Source organism: Nothoprocta perdicaria, unplaced genomic scaffold (assembly GCF_003342845.1).
Source record: "Nothoprocta perdicaria isolate Ctin4 unplaced genomic scaffold, notPer1 scaffold_208, whole genome shotgun sequence".
NCBI classification, from domain to species: Eukaryota; Metazoa; Chordata; class Aves; order Tinamiformes; family Tinamidae; genus Nothoprocta; species Nothoprocta perdicaria.
In genome coordinates, this window is record NW_020455294.1 from 1,189,498 (window position 1) to 1,207,547 (window position 18,050).

Consider the following 18,050-nt stretch of genomic DNA (forward strand, 5'->3'; position numbering starts at 1 on the left):
AGCTATAGAGCAAGGGATAAATGGCTCTTGGAAGATGTGTCCCTCTTCTTTTGACTAGACAGAGGTTTTATGGTAATAAGTTTCAGATTGATGTCTGCATTTTCAATGATTAAACAAGACAAATCATACTGCTAACGTAATTTGCTACAATGTGCAATTACGATGCTATTGAAGTTAGAATGATTTTTTAAGAACAATTTGACCCATATACAGCTATGCATCAAAACTTCTAATTATTTGGTTGGGTCAGATATTTTTCACAATTAAGCAACTATTCACTGAAAAAGGTAAGTGGAGCAATTACCTGTAAAACCAGTGACACCCAAAGACAAAAGACCATGAATCCATCAAACACACACCAACGATCCTTTACGTAAGAAGTATCTCCCTAAAACAGAAAGAAAAAAGGTTTATTGTTGCTTCTTTCCTATCAAGATTTAAATATGTGATTAACAGTACTTGTAAGAAGAAGGAGAAATCTCTGTACCATTTATAAAATGTCATATTTGAAAGATACCAAAAGCTTCATGGCTGGACTAGATTACAGTGGAAATATATAAATATATCTTTCAAGTGAATAAAATGTTTGTTAGCTTCATTCTTGTGTAGCACTTCTCTTCAGCTTGCGTTAGAAAGATATTATAAAAAGCCCATTGTTTGTTCCAGCAACTTCAATTAATTCAGTACCCAACTACATCCATTTTTCATGAGTTATCCCTGGAAAATGCTCCCGTAAAGTCTTTACTTTTCCAAACTCCTTGACACACACACCACACACACACACCATCTCAGTGTGGTGTAGACTCTCATTTCTTTTCTGAGATGGTCTGCGCTACCTCTTATCATCTCAAATTGACAATTCATTGTTTAAACTTGGTTAATAAAAAGCATTGAGAACTTTCTGACATTGATATTATTGACACTCCCTTAACTGCCTAGCACAGGAATTCAGAGCCTGTTTTTGTACTGCTATACCAAAGAGATTCAGGAAAGAAAATGTAGTGGATCTGTGACCATCAATAYGCCTTATTACCTGTTCTTCTGTTCTGTTTAAGACTTCTTCATATAGATCCCTAAAATAATACCCAAGCCTGGTAGTCAAATCCAGAGATCACTCCTAAAACGCAGCATGGAGAAGACTGCATCCCACCTCAGTTCCTTCCATACCCTCTTATACTCTCTTCTATTTTCCAGCACTACATGCTCCAAAATCCYCACTTGCCTCAAGTCATTCCCAATGACACTCAACATCCCCACCACAGTGTAAAAGCATTTCTTTGGTGGGCTCCCATAGAACTGAAAAAAAATGTACAAAATAAGGATTATATCTGTGGGCTACAGGATTCTGCTATACCATATGCAGCACAGATGAAATCAGGGGCCCAATGCATACAAATAGACAGAGTTTGYTGAAAGGGAATTAAGACTCAAGACTAAAGAACATGGATACTCAGTTGCGTGATAAAAATAAATAGAATAAAAACGTAAGCAGAGATTTAAATGGTGTAAAGAGTTGTATGCCCTTTACAAAGGAACTGACCAATCATGTGGTCAATACCACAAGACCAATACCTGTCTGTCTTACGCATTTTCTGGTTTCTTTCCTCATCCTAGTGTTCTGACAGATACATGCTAGTGTTTTGAATGCATTTTTCACAGGTATAAATAAATAAAGTGAATCTTGATCAGACGTTTTGCCTATTATGTGATTCCGATCTTGTTATGCTTTGTTTCTAACCTTTGTGAGAGCTATTTCACTCAACCTGCACTTTTTTCTTAATATCTCCAAATTTTCAACAGCTGTAAAAGGAAAGACAAGAAGTTCTTTTTTAATCTACTATTTTTAATGGCATTCATTATCTCAAAAAGGACTTCTCATTCCTAGTCGTAGTTGACAGTTAGTTACACGTTTTGTAAATGGAGAAAAAAATATGTTAAAAAAGTAGTTTTGTTGTAGTTGCAAAAATTCCTTGGGGCAGAATGAGCAGAGGAATGATATAAGGATAAGAGAGTAAGTGATTATCATAACAGACAAAAAGGACAGAAAAACTTAAYACTATTTTGCATACAAAAGATTTTATAGTGTGTAGGATCTTAATGTTCTCTTCCTTCAACCTTTATGAGGATTAGGAGGAGGAAAACTGTGAATTAGGGGAGTAAGAACTAYTGCACCACTGTTTTAACAGGCCCATCCTGAAGTGGATTTAGCTCCCAGGTAACAGTTGAACTAATGAGAAACTCTTCACTTAAACTGGAACAAATTCATCTTTTTCAGCTATGMTATGTTAAGTAACAGAGAAGTTTGTTCAAGCTATTTCTCTGCAGAGATCAGCTGCTAACACCCAATACCTCCTGTTCCTCTCTTTTCTTTCCATGTTTACACTTACTAAACAAACCTCTGGTGACATATCAGCATGCAACCTAAATTCTTCAGCTATGTCTTTGAATAAAGATGCTGATTGGTTTTCCTCTAGCTAAAGAACTCGTTTAAACTTTAGTTCTCTTAAGGATCATTTGTCTAAAGCAGAAAGTTTTCTTTGAGCTGTGCTCAGATTTGAGTATGAACTTGGGCAGTAGTTTGGCATTAACCTTCACTTGACTAATCCATCAAATACTCACTAAAAGCCCAATCTTTTTTAGAAAGTGCTTTTTTTTCTCCACAATTCTTGTGGCATGATTGAAATAGCTCTGTTGCTTTCTCCTTACAAAAGAAGATGTTGAGATTTTTCTGTCTCTCATCAGTGACACTACTTCACTTCTCTCACTGTTAGTTCAAGCCATTTTATCCCAGTACATCCTCTCAACTAGGGAGGGTTTCAGTGGATCACTTACAGTAACTTGGGGACCCTAAATTATATCTGTGGATAATAGTTGTTTTCTGTTATTGTTGTGGCTCTTTCTGCTCCTCATATGGGCATGTCTTGGCTAAATACTGTCCAAACTCATCTGTCATCTGGCTGGCTGTGGACATGCTGGGCAATCTCTAACATATTTAAACTGTGTATTATTTAACTGTGTAAATATTATTTACTGTGTAAATAATATTATTATTTACTGTGTAAATATTTAACATATTTAAACTGTGTATTGGCATACTGGAAGCATTTTAAAGGCAAAATAAACTTTTGAGTATACTTGATATTGATTTTTATTCCTATTTTCTCCTGTGAAAAATCTAAAACTGATTAAGTACAGGGTAGCACACTAACAATGACACAAAATAAAATAGCTTATACTTTATATTCTGCCTTTAGAAAACACTTTGTATTGAAATTCCACACTCACATGGTCAACAACAATCAGTTCTTGGACTTGGAAAGGAATATAAATATATGAAATTGTAATATGACTTACCTAAATCATTAAAACATTGTAAAGTATTAAATCCTTACCCTTTTCTAATTATGTCTACTGAAAATTGGGACTTACTGCTGAGGTCTCAGAGATGACAGTCCAGACTAATATGAGATTTGACACACCAAAAGAATAGAAAAGCTTGTCATAACTGTTCGCAGTTATGACACTCTCTGCTCCATAAGGACTTACGTTGAGCAATAATTTAAGTACCTTGGCAATATTGCCTTAACTAATGAAGAATATCTTAAATTCAGCATTTGATCTGAGTGTTTCTTTACATACCAAAAATGACATCAACAATCAAATCTGCTCACATCACTCTGTACTCTTCTCCTTTCACCATTTTTTTGCCTGCACTAATGCAGCACTGTTATGTTAACAGAGTACAACGTATTAGTTCATTTCTTCACTTTTATTTTCCCACACTGACACCGCAATGACAGAAGTGGGATACAGAAAGTTACAATCTTCCAATTGTAATCACTATATTAAAGATAAAACAGAAAGCGATTCTAAATACCTTAAATAGCAGTTATACAGGAAAACCAATTTAAAAAACATAAGTCATTGAAAGTGTCAGCCAACACAAAATATAGACAGAACCACCCTGTAATATCACACCCTGGGCAGTCATACCATGAGAGCCATTACAGTTTAAATTAGACCAGAAGGAAAAAAATGGTTAGACTATCATTTTCTAATACAAGTTTATTTCATTATCAACTTTGCTGAAAACAAATTACTCTTAAAAATCAGCAACCGAATTGCATACAGCAATCTGCTTGGAGGTTGTCTGCTACATTTATGTAATTTTGTCATGGAATTCCAGTATGTCAGTGGCAAATTACACAGTTTAGCTAGATTATAGCACAATCTATCACCTAAATCATTTCTGCCCTGCTGATCTCTTAATGTCTCAGCAACACACAAGGACAAAGTATAAACTGGAGTAGATGAAAAGCCTCCTCTACCTCCCTGCTTGCCTTAAGAATTCCCTTTCTTTCCTGGCTACAGCCTGTTCCCTGAACCCTTTCCTCTCRCCTCCTATTCTCAGTTGCAGCTAGGGGAAAGCTAAATAAGAGAAGTGACTTTACATTTGCTCTGCTAGTAATCTGATTTATTATCATCTGCTCTGGAAAGTTCTCTGGTCTTGGATCTGTCATTAAGAGAAGCCTATTCTCACAGTTTTCCTTGAAGTCTCTGCAAAGATGAAAACAAACAGGAGAGCTGAAAAATGACACAAATGTGGAAAAACTAGCAAGCTGGAGACCAGACAGCTAGCCAGCTATTCAGTCATGGTCACTGGGTCCTGCATATTGTGGCAATAAATAAAGCACACACGACTCTAGCAATTTTTTCAAATTGCCCTGGAGGCTACTTTGTATGGAGCTACAAATTAGCATTAGGGGCTGGAGGCCAACATTTATTGGCACGTTAAGAGCAGCATAAATGCACATGGAGAAATAACAAGAACAGAGGGAATTAGAATATGGGAGTATTTCTTTCCCCCTCCACCAAACATATTATAACACAACTGAGTTGGGAAAGCAAGAACAATTCTGCCTCCTTAGTTTCCTTCCTTCACACTAACACTGGAGGAGGAGGAGGTGGGGATGGTGGGAAGAATGAAATGAGAGCTGAGCAGAACACCTTGCCTAACCTCTATGTGCCCTCTGCAAATGCAGATAAAAATATACACACATAGGGGCTATAGATCTCCTACTCCCTCTCACATGTACACCCCTTTTGTTTCTGGCTCACAGACAAGCTTCTCCTGTTTCCTTAAAATGCTCTAAATCTCAAGCCTGAGTAAGAGCAGAATGAGGTGGAAAAAAACACCCTAACCCCCAACCTGTCGAAGACTTTCAACATTTTCCCCACAGAGCAAAAGGAACGAAGATACAGCCTAACCAAGGAGAAAAGCTGTCTCTGATTTGTTTTCAGTTCCCCCTTTCTATCCCTTTAATTAAATTATTTTTCAAGCCTGCCCATGTGTCAAACATCAGCCCCCTTCTTCCTTCTTCAGAGCATTACAGCTGGCAAGCTCCCTGGAGATTCATTAAGTGGGAATTCAGGCAGACTTTTGGAACACCCATCAGAAGTCCATCTTCTACTCCACATAATGAAAAAAATCAATACAAACTATTTAATTACATAATAACTAGAAAATTATATGTCATTTGTGAATGGAAAGTACTTTTGTATTTCTAAATTGATGTTCTAAGAAAGAAACAAAGGCAAGGGTGAATGATTGCTTAAATAAGAGTATGTTAATAACAAATGAATAACTGGTTTATTTTTAACTGGGTGGTCACTCTGCCCTCTGCAGCAGCAACAGTACTGTTTCCAAATCAACCTATGTCTATGTCTATGTCTATGTCTATGTCTATGTCTATGTCTATGTCTATGTCTATGTCTATATCTCAGTCTGGATCTCCATATATATATATAGATCTAGAGATATACATGTAGATATACACACATGTGCACATGCACAGTATCTGTACTTGGGATAAGGAAGGAACAGTATGATGGGAACTACAACTTTTCATTTATGTATACCCTTGCAATGTGTCCCATAAAAACGTCTTCATTCACAGTAAAGGGCCATATTTAAAATTTATTCACGTAACAGCAATTTGTCCATAGCAGCCAACAGAGCTAGAATTGCTGTGAGAAGCTTAACTAGGAAGGCTCCAGTGGATGTAATATTATTTTATCATCATTGAGTTAACATACAAGCTCAATATATAACTATTTGTACATGGTACGGAACTGCTCCATSATCAGATGCTTCTAAAAAACCCATAACAGTGCATTATTTACCTTCATCATAGCATGTAATGCAATATTATAGTAATCTAGCGTGTTATACCAGAARAATCTTGGAAAAGTGGCTTGAGGTTACACACAAAACAAAGCTACTCTACTTGTAATACACCAAACGAAATGGAGCTCTTGTTGCCCTTTGATTCAGAGGGCAATTGCATATAAAAATGCACTGCATAAACAATTCCAGCCTGTCATCACAAATGAGAAGTAATCACTAAATAATCATTACCTCATCGTTTGTAACCCTAAAATATTATCATTATTATCATATCTATATTATTATTATCATAAAATTATAAACAACGAAGTAAGGCTAGCTCATTCATGAAAGAATGGTCTTATTATTTTTAAAGCACACTCCATTTTTGTTAATTTACAAAATTAAGTTCATTGCAATAGGAGGCTTTTGTATTTCAGTATTCTCCATGTCACTTGCTGTTACTGACGGTATCAAAAAAAAAAAAAAAAAGAAAAAAAGACTGTAAGAGGTCAGAAATAGAATTCTTATTGGGATGGTCAAAGAAATAGAATGAAATGAAGGCAATTCCATTTCATTTGATTCAGACACCTTTGCTGTTAAAGAGTTTTAGGAAAACTTCCAAAGAAAGAAATAATCCCTTTTGTGAACTAAGAATCAACCCTTCCAGAGAARCAAGAACCTTTATATTTCCTAAACATCCTGCAAGAGTGCTCGCTGTAAAATAATGGGGAAAAAATGAGACAGGAGTTTTAAAATGGTCTTTAAAACAGAACTGTTAAGGTGAACTTAAAAATGGGAAACATGGAAGCACTTTACACAGCATTCTGTCCCTCAAACACAGAAAACATTAAAAGACAACAGCTATTTCCCCATAAGAATTTAAAGGAATGTGGTCAGTACCTCCCACATTAGCAGTATCAGTGTAGGGCACCTCAATTGAGCCRAGGGGCAAGCAATGCAGCTTGTTTCTTATTCAGAGCTACCAGCCACTGCCCTCCTGCAGTGTCAGTGGAGGGAGGGCAGGTGACAGGGCCTTCTTAGCAAAGCCTAAGAGCAGGGATGTCCCCAGCAGGACATGTGGGGCAGAGGGAACTTCACGGGTGCATCACCCTGCTGCTTGTCCATAAACAATCCTACCACTGCTGTGGAGTGCCAACAAGCCCTGCAGAGAGATTTTATGAGTTACTACACGGAAAGGTTGAATTCTGYTTCCTTCTCCATCTGTTCATCATCCAGTTGCAGCCAGAACCAGCAGTACCACCTTAGCAGCTCATGCGTCTCTCTGGGATGCTTTAAAGTTTCAGCAAATCTGAAGATGGTTGATTAATAAATCTCTCTTCCCTGAAAAGAGTTAAAGTAGAGCTAGGAGGTGTTATGACAAGCAACAGCATTCACTGTTTGTAGGAAGTATAGAGGAAAAAAAATATTCGCTGTGAGAACAAGTACACATTGGAATAGGTTGCTCAGAGCAGTGGTAGCACCTTCCGCGTAGGAAGTATTCAAGGCTCAGCTTGATACAGCCCTGGATAACCTAATTTAAGACCCTGCTTTCTACTAAGAAAGACTAGACAATCTCCAGAGGTCCTCTGCAACCCAGAATTTCTGATGCTCTGTATGTCTATGACAGTCTCCTCAAGATGGACTTCAATCCTACACRTAGTTCCCTGTGCGTGGACATTTGCTTATATTTGGTAGTGCTGTAAAGCCCACAGAAGACCATGTGTGCTAAATGMTACGGGGCTCTCCGAAATGTTTGACAACAGGGCAGTTGCTCCAGGCAGCAGGATTCTGCTCTCCCCCAGCTCTGAGGTTTGCTGTGAATGCTGGGGCTGGGTAGCATCCAAATTTCAAGGTGAAAAACTTCACATGCTGAAGCACTGGGTATTGCCTGGAGGTTGACTAAGGAGATTTGACAGGCAAATAGGCACATCTAACATGACAGAACTCRTATTTATAATCTTCATTCACAGCTCTCCTTCAATAGAATAAAAAACGCCACAGTGACAGGGCTTGGAATAGATGAGAAAGAAGCAACATTGAAAAAGGTTTTTTTTTTTTAAATGTTTTGATAATTATCATTATTAAAAACTAGTGATTTTATATTGCAAAAAGTAAAAGTTTATGGGAACAACAAACTTAACACAGTCATGAGAAAGCAATATTTTCAAAACTCTTATTAGTTGTAGAGAAAAAAACGTTCTGAAATGAAATTTATCCTTCAGGTGGCTATCCTAAAAGCCTCACACACATTTCACGATCTCCATGAAAATATAGCTGCATAGAAATGTTCTTATTCATTTCCACAGAGATTTGGATCTCATTAAGATTTTTCTTTTTGATGTCTTGTTTCATTCTCTCAAATTGAACACAATAGAGGCATAAAATAAAATAAAATAAAATAAAATAAAATAAAATAAAATAAAATAAAATACCTGAAAATTGATCTTGTTTAATTACAGTAGGCTTCTCTGAAAATATAAATTTCAACACAGCACAGCACACTCCAGATGAAGGTCCCTTTCTTTCTACCTAAATAGATAAATTGTTATCCAACATGTTTATTTCACTGGTATCCCTGTAAATGTGACAATCTGCCCTAACATGAAGTGACACATTAACAATGGCCCTTGATGATTAGTGCTTTTATGTAGAAAAATAGTAATCCTTGCTATCAGAAATGGCAAAAAAAAAAAATACTGAAAAGCACAGTTTTCTTAAGCTGATTGGTATGACTATTGAAACAGCACATTTCTGGATACATTTATGAAAGTCAGCATGTTGTTTATTTTTTCTCAGTTACTTCAAGGTTAAACTACRGTCACCATGGTAAATCACTGTATATTATATGGACACACGCTTTAATCCATAATTTTCTCCTTAATGATTTCTATGACCCATCCAGTGGCTAGAGAAATTATCTTTCTCCACGTTAGACATACTGCTTATGTAAGTTCACTAAGTAATTTAAGTGCCTTTGATTTTCCCTACGCCTCAAATGCAAAAATGGTGCAAAAAGCCCCACTGTGCAATATGAGTCATTACTTTCCTGCAATAAACACTCAACCAAAACAGGTACAAGTAGCCACAGAGACACTCCGCTGCGGCCGTCTCTAACCTTCCCCGGCCCACAGGCAGGGATCCTGAGCAAACAGCACAGCTGCTGCGGGCAACTTCATACATTGTTTTCCTCAGCATAATCAGTTCTAATTTTTTAATTTCCTGTGACTGCAAACAGCATCACAGCATCTCAGCAGCAACATGATGCCAGGGTGGTTTAAACTAATGTCCTTGCAGTTTACGGGCACAAAAGCTTCGTAAAGCAGCACAAGACAAAAATAGTGGGGGGGGAAAGGTGAGACAGAATCAGCTTTTATAGATTCAATGCCTTATTCCAATAAGGGCGACTACTATTACTGGTTATGAAATAGTTAAAGACTGTCAGTCACAGATATTTAAACCAAATATTTCAGCATTTTTAAACTAAGATTAATAGCATTTGTRTAACACCCTTTTTCACAAGGCAGCAGAGCATGGGATCTACATCAGGTTTCCAACAGGATTACATGCAGTACAAAACCACATTTTTTTAATACAGACATGTAAAATATTTTTTCACAAACTTATTTCACCTTATAACTGCAAGAAGCAGAGTCAAATGTAAAACTCAAATCTTGAGCTGACTAAATCTTTGCTTCATGTTTGCTTTATGGCCTTTTCTACTGCTAAAGCTAAGTGGTTTTCTCTCCCTTTCTGCCCCTCCCCRTAGTTACTCCCACCTTAATCAGAGCATCTCATCATCATCTAACCCATGCTACTGATTCTGCTGGCTGTTTCTGTACCTCCCAGGCTGAGGTTCTTACTCACATTTGTAACTTGTTTTAGAGCGTCCAAATACATCCTGAGACTGTGTTTTCACCATCAAACATCAAAGGCTGTCTGAGCATGTTGACAGGGGCTGACAGAAGCCACATTCCCTATTTTACTACCTGACCTTTTAAAATGACACAGCATCTTCATCCTTAACTCATTTTTTTTCTATGCCATGGGCTATTTTGTATTGTAAATGTGGAACACCAGATTGCAATAATTTTAAGATTTCCTCCTTCTGTCTTCCATTTGAAATGCAGCAAAAATTGACTTGACAAAGTTACAAAAAATTAGTGAGCAAACAGACAGTGTTTCACTGCAATTCAGTTGATGCTTCTACCATTTAACAAAAGGAATAGACTCATTTTCCAATTTCTCCATTCTTGCTGAAGCAGCTGACGTCAGAAAAATTAACATTAAAGATGCTATTAATTAATAGCACTCATTTAATTAATATTAAAGGTGAAAACAAGGCCAGAACCAAAACTAGTAAATTCTGTAGTCCATAGCTCAAGAAAATAATTCTGAATTAGCATCATAATGGTAGAAACTAATTTAAGCATAAACTAACCATAATTAATACCATAAGAGTCCAACAAGTTGGCATGCAGAGGTCTGTACACTTTTTGTAGTGTCTACTGACCAATGACAACAAACCTAGAAATACAGAGTTGCTCGCTGCGAGATATCAAAAGGTTAGATGTCACCATCCAGCCTGGTTCCTGGGAGCTTGCTCTGGAGTCAATAGCGAGAAATAGCTCAGATGAATTAGTCAGACAAACTGGCAAATTAGTTGTCCAAGCCAGCCAGCTCAGGCTTGGACAACGAACCTGCAGACCCTCAAATAGGGTTGCAGAATCGTTCTTATTTAAGCCCTAAAGCCAAGAAACAAAAAATGATTACATGCAAGCGAAGATGACTCAAAAAGCGATCGAGTAGGTGAGRGGACATTAGCTGCTGCTGCAAGCAATGGCCAATTCCCAGTTTAATCCATGGCAGCCAGTGTATGATACTGCAATGTGAAAAGCCCTGCTCCAGCTCCTGTGGCTTGTGCTACAAGGGAAGGGTCCCTGTCGCTGCTGAGTACTGGATGTAATGAAGGTCAAGTCCACGTGGCTCAAGTTGGGTCCCAGGCTGCTCTGCCCTTGATTCCTTCCTCTTGGGCAGCTATAGCATCTATCAGAAAAATAACAGTGAAAATGTGCTATGGGCACAGGTGTAACACTGCCTGGGAGCACCCGACCTGCTGAAGGGCACTGACTTTAGCTAACTAAGGATTCTGGCCTTTAGCATTTAACTGAAATAAAGGAAAAACTCCAATCTGTCTGTGACAGAGTTGCCAGAAGATTAAGCTTTGTTCCAGTCCTCGCATGAGAACAGGGAACAGGCTGCCCAGGGAGGCTGTGGAGTCTCCTGCTCTGGAGATCTTCAAAACCTGCCTGGATGTGACCCTGTGCCCCGTGCTCTGGGTGTCCCTGCTGGAGAAGGGGGGTTGGACTGGATGATCTCTAGAGGCCCCTTCCAACCTCTTTGATTCTGTAAGCCTGTGATTCGGTGAACTGATTACCTTCAGCTCTTGCAAGAGTACTGAAGGCGGTGGATAGTGTTCAGTGCTACTGAAAACAAAATCCAACAAAGCCACTCACAACTTTCTTAGTTAATACAAAAATGTCGCCGTGAACCCTAAGATGCAGTTGATTTAACAACAGGGGAAATGTCACGGACCATTACTTTTGACATTCTATAATCCCTTTGTTATCCAAAATATGTCACAACTACACAGTGAAGAAAGACATTTCTATTAAATTCGGTGTAGTATTTCTGAAATATATTTTTTTTTCTAAATTTCAGTCCGATCGTACTAAAACTGGTGTCTATTAGGCTGTTTTAAGGGACAGGAAAGGGAACTCTCACACCTTTTATTCTCAAGTCTTACTCTCTTCTGGAATACCTCAGTTTTACAACATGACTTCAATGTTGATTTTGTAAAACCATCATCAACTGTGATTAGAAGCTGCAATGAGGATGGGGTATAGCGAAGATGACTCCATAATCCCTTACACTGCCCAGGGTGTAAGACCATCTCTATTCATCTCTTATTCCCTTAAGGCAGAATTTTCAGCTTAGCCATCTGTTTCTTGGTTCCTTTTTCTTGTTGTGGATGTGAATTCCTCTGCAAAAAGCACATATTTTCTTCTGGGTTTCTTGGACTTTGGCATATTTTTGTGCTTAGTTATTTAAAAAGCCAGTGTGGCAAYTGCAACCAAATCAGTTTACCTGGAATAGTTCTCTATACATTATTTCATCTCCTAATATGTTAGCTGGAAGTAAAAAAAAGCTAAGGAAGATATGGAATTTTGTGATTACCTAAGCAAAACAACCCCAAGCACTGTGTGGTAACTRGAAGCAGAAGTCAGACATGATAAATTGGCCTGTAGATCTCAAATCGAGTWCATGCTGAAGAGACTCTGAGATCCCCAAAAGAACCTCTTCCACCATTTTAAGGAAATGGCCATGTTTTGTTCACAGCTTCTTTTTTTAATGTAAAGAAAGCTGGTGACATTTACACTGACTTTTTTAACGCTTTCAGGGATTTACTAAGAGATCACAGTTTTTAATTTCTAAAACATTAAATCTTTTTAAGACACGTCTGTAACACAATTTAGTAGGCATYTGCAAAGATGCTTCATAAGCTATTATAAAGCACTGATGTGGCTAAGTCACATCACGCTCTACTCAGAGAAGAGAATTTGCAATTCAGTGAAATCATTAAAATGTGCAATTTATGTAGAAAGGTTATAGAAAAACATAGAAACTTGCATAAGTCAGAAGATAATATTTTTTAAAATAAACTTTCATATTAAAATATTGCTGTACTAATTACAGCAGATTTCATGACTGAAATCCATATTAAAAATACTTAGCTTATAAAAACATAATAGGCTATTCGTAAATCTAGAGAGTAAACCATWCATAGTTTCTCTTATGAGTACCCAAAAAGCTTACTTGATGAAATAACCAACAGCTAATTTCTAATGTCATCAAACTATTCAGTTAGAGGAAGGGCAGAGCTCTGAATGGAGAAATCAAAAATATATGGTAAGAAACAAACTCATTTGATCTGACCCTCTGTCTAATATAGTGCTCCACAAAACACTACAAATCTTATTTTATACAATATAGACAGCAAACATTAAGTTGTTTGTCTTGTACTTTTATATCTAAAAAGACCTCAATCAGTATAAAATTATAGCCTGTTATTTCATTTTTCAGAGATGAATTTCAAGGGTGAAGACAATAAACACTAGTTCAAAACTATGACAAACAACAAATGCATGTAGTACTGCACATCATGCTATGAATACCATCCAACGGCATCTTTCAATGCTTTCTAGACAAAAGGGTAGTATTTGAGAAACTGCTTTTATTTCCTATAAACCTGGGGAACAAGGCGAAGTAAATTTCTAATTTGTCCTCAGAAGGTGTTAATTAGCGATGACTTAACATTTTCAAAAACCTTAGGTCAGTTATACTGTTATTAACTGGGACTTAAATGGATGGTGCCTACCTTCTGCATAAATTAGATTTCTGTCTGAATTAAATTTTTCATTAATCAAGGTTCAAAAAGTTTATTAGTGTTTCAAACTCGTAGGCTTTTACAGAAATACTGATTTATTTGTAAGTTTGGTTAAGACTTTACGTAAAGTTCAGAACAAGCATAGAGCTACACATTCACTGATCCAAAGTGTCCAATATGCTTAAACTAGGACAACAGTTCATAAACAACTTTTTTTTTTTTTAAACAAAAGCATTACATATGCAAAAGTCTTTAACACAAGTTATTAGACCTCTAAACAACGCCTTGCCTCAGAATGGTCTGAGGACAGRAGTACATGGCATATGAGAGGGTGAGAGACACGAGGCTGTTCAGTCTTCAGAAGTGGAAGTCTCCTTATTGCTATCCATGACTACTTGATTGGAAAAAAATAAAAAAGATGGGTCACACTCTCAGAGGTGCAAAACAGTTGGAAGAGAGGCAAAGGAAACCAACCAGAACATGGAATTTGAATATTATTGAATATTTAACATGCATTTGAATACTAGGAAAAAAGTTTTGTATATGAAATTGGTGAAAAACTGGACAGGTTGACAGATGGGTTGAGGAGTCTCCTTCATCACTGGAGGAATTTGAAACTCAACTGGACAAATCCCTGGACCTGTGCTGGGCTGAGGGTTGGACTAGATCACCTCTGGAAGTCCTTTCCAGCCTAAATTATTGTATGACTCCATAAATAGTGTCAACAAAGCCAATCAACTTGAGTGTAACTACATTGATTAATACAAACATTAACCCTCTCTTGTTCAAATAATAATAAATGCAACCATTTTCTACTTCAACATGTCTAATCTATTTTATCATATCCAATATGGAAAGAATAAAATGTTGGGGTGCAAATAAAGTAACCCATACTCTGATCTATACATGTATAATGTGAACGAAGGCAGTGGGAGAAACTCTAGTTTCTTCCTCTCTGAGGACAGACTCTTATTCGACATGCCTCAAAGATCAGTTCATATCCACAAAAAAACACAAACCTTACATTATCCAATGAAAGATGTTAGAAAATACAGCAATGTATTGCTCATRGCCCCAGCTGCTGACTGTGAATGAATTTGATCTTTCTATAGACAACAGCTGAGAAACCAAGCTTTGGACAAAAAGCCACACTGTGTCTCTCCTTCTGGCCACAAGATCATTTTTGTGTAAGGCTGTACTGGCTATAATGGCATGTTGTTCCTTCCTCTCACTGTCTAAACGTACCTGAAGGCTCCTAATTCCCCATTCACGATGCGGTGGCCTCTCCTTCACCTTCTTAATGGGACTTGCTGAACAAGAGAGTACATGTAGTAGCCAGAAACACTACTTCGCAAAGGATTACTTTGGTCCTACTCTAAGACTTGCACAGAATCTTCTTATTTTGGTAACCTCCTAATATTAAGGAAACACTAACTTTTGCAGCTCGTATACATTAGGTTTGATGACATCAGAGTTTAGTTTGGCAGTGAACAAAAATGCAGTCTCCAAAGGTAAGGTCAGAACCCAGTGAGGAGCTCAGAACAGCTTGAGATGTTTCAAGGGTCATCAGACCTTTCAGCAGTCAAGGACATAACATACTGATTCACTCTTCTGTGCAGTAGGGACATAATTAAGCTGTTAACAAGCTGCACAGATGGATTTTCGATGTACAAACTTAACTTGTGTATTTTTACTGAAGACTGGAAAMAATGAGTAAAACAGTGCCACAGAAATGATGTTACTGAAAATCCTGCTCTTTTACGTTGTCCAATACCATATTTACTTATACAAACAAAATTAGTCCAGCAACAGCCGTACGCATTTGATAACAGAAGCATTTGTTTACCCACATGTATTATATTAAGAAAATGAATTARTAGAGTATGAAAAATTTATTTCTCATTCTGCTCACAATAAGACCTATCTTCTTATTTAAATCAAGTAACACTGTGATGAGAGCATCCAGTCTTACAAAATGAAAATCAAAGTTCTAAATACAAATATGATTTCTAGATATTTACAAAATATCTTACTTCTATACATGTGGCTCATATTGCTTCTTCTTCTACATACCAATACAATGAAACTATGTACTGCTTAGTAGGAAACCACTATTAGGCATGTTGRTATTACAGTTTTTGAATTAGATATGCAGCAAATCTGCATCTTTGTCAATTTGCCCTTTTTGTTTATGCCACACTGTTGACTGCAGTTAAAAAATATAGCAAACAAAGCTGAGAAGTTAAAATAATCAAATGCCACTAGCATATATTTGGATCCATTTTCTTAAAACTGTGAAAAATATTTTTTAAATGCTTACCTTAACTATGCCACGGATATGCATTTTTGCTATCATCTCTGCAGTGTAAAGAAACATCAGTAGAGTATCAAGAGCAAATGTCACATATTGGAGAGGAGGATAATGCTCAAAGGTCTTTGGAGTGTTCATACAAACAGAAATCACACTGATGATGGCACAAATTCGTAGTAAGGAGTGTACCCACTGAAAAAAAAAAGAGACATCACCACTTTGATTTGATGTTCAAAAACAGTTTCTGATATCAATAAACTGTAAAAGCACTCATCTAATTTTGGTTTATTAAACAGTTGTCTAAATGTAATGATATTTGACCTGGACTGAACAGCTCTAGCGTCSGTACACTCTGAGGCCAAATTAGTAATTTGAAAGTGCAGGGCATGGATGAAAGACCTTTTAAGTCCCTTCAGTCCGCCCAGAGTAACCTCTTGGTTAAAATGAAAAAAAATAGGACCAAGAGCAAAGAGCTGCTAATACAAAAACCTCTTGCCATATTAAAATGTCAATATTACATATGCTGAGCAACATACAACTAACCCATCAACATGACAAGGAGCAAAATGATTCCATTTAAAAACAGTGTACTGAGAAACATATGTAAATAACCTACTCCCATGATAAATTTCTGCAATGACATTTTGAGCTTATTGAAGCTGTCAATACAAACATTATTTTTAAAATAAGTTAGTGTGAAACATTAATGTAAGGACATTGTCTTGGAAAAGATTTAGCTGCTAAAATMCAGAAGAGAGGTCTGTCACCCATACTGCCAGTGAGATGATAGTTTCATTAAACGAATGCAAGGCCAATAGCATCTATTAATTCATTTTAGTAGATTTGACATTTTGCTTTCATAAAATAAACCTTTCCACTCTGTTTTAAGAGAAGTGTTAAAATGCTTGTTCTTCAATAGTATGAATTCTTCAAAACACAGGAATCCTGGATGCACACTGACTGCTGAATAAATAAATAACTGCCATATTTACATAGTAATGGTATTTTCTTAATACTGCCTTTTCGATTAATAATTTCACTCTCAACTTCACTGGTTTTAAGTTACAAGACATTTTCATTCCAATTTATTAGTTAGGTCACATGGTAGGCCAAAGAATACTAGAAAAAATGAGCTGAACTGGAAAAGCAGCAGCCAAAATATACTTTATATATTCAAAGATGACGTAAGGGAAGAGATTAGAAAATTATAGCTTCTAAATACTGATGACCACTTTCACAATAAGATGCTACTTTTAGCCTACTTTTCAAAAGCTCCTTTTACAAACTTGATTTGTCATTTCAATAAACACGACAGCAATCAGAGACACTGAAAGGATGTGCGATTAGAAAAAAAAAGTCTATAGATGAGCTTATGTGGCAAACGCTGCCTGGCCATTTCTATCACTTTGCAACAACCAAACTTTTTTATTTAGATYTGGATTTTTTGCAAAAGCAAACTGGCAAATTAGCAACCATAACTCAATACCTTTTTCTAATTTTTTTTTTATTCTAGAATCTTTCTTAGAACTCTTATTTCAACAGTAAAATTCACATTTAACTTGTAACTGRTAACTGCTGAAAGCGATACCTACTGGTTTGTTAATCCACAGAATATCTGCATTGTCTGACAAAGATTCATCAGGACCAAAATCTGTAACTGGCTGGGCTTCCACCCTTGAACTTTGTTTCCTTTTGAGCATCCTGAAGTTAACTTTTGTTTTCTATAACGATGAAACCTCCTTGGAGAGAAAAAAATAGGAGAGTCAACCATCTTTTAATGAACTTTTGAACAGTTTTGTAATCTGCCTAAAACATATTCTCTCTGTGCTGGGCTGCTGTGGTAATTACTAATTAACAGGGCCTTAGTTTCTTTAAAAAACTCTCTATATAAGTGAYTGACATTAATAAGTTTACAATATGTATATAGTGGCATGCAACTCAAATAATTACGAGAAACTTGACAAAACTGGCAGAAAACTTATACCAATATGCCAAGAAGGCTACTGCTGGAATTTAAACCCAAAGTAATCTTGATGGATTCAACTTGCAGCCATTTAATGTAATGGTGACATTTCCATTTATTAGACTATGCTGGGCTAAAGCCCAGTGGATCAAACAGGAGATGT

The 18,050-nt window shown here is 36.8% G+C and overlaps 1 protein-coding gene across 1 annotated transcript in view; it reads right to left on the reverse strand.

Moving 5' to 3' along the window:
- NALCN (sodium leak channel, non-selective) overlaps nucleotides 1-17,638 on the reverse strand; it is a 206,297-nt gene extending 188,659 nt beyond the window's left edge. Inside the window, exons 1-3 of the mRNA XM_026038354.1 lie at nucleotides 17,517-17,638; nucleotides 15,934-16,116; nucleotides 305-388 (exon numbers count right to left, since the gene is read on the reverse strand). Coding sequence (XP_025894139.1) covers nucleotides 305-388; nucleotides 15,934-16,116; nucleotides 17,517-17,624 — 375 coding nt within the window. The 5' untranslated portion in view covers nucleotides 17,625-17,638. The remainder of the gene's footprint in view (nucleotides 1-304; nucleotides 389-15,933; nucleotides 16,117-17,516) is intronic.
- Between the last annotated feature and the right edge of the window lie 412 nt (nucleotides 17,639-18,050).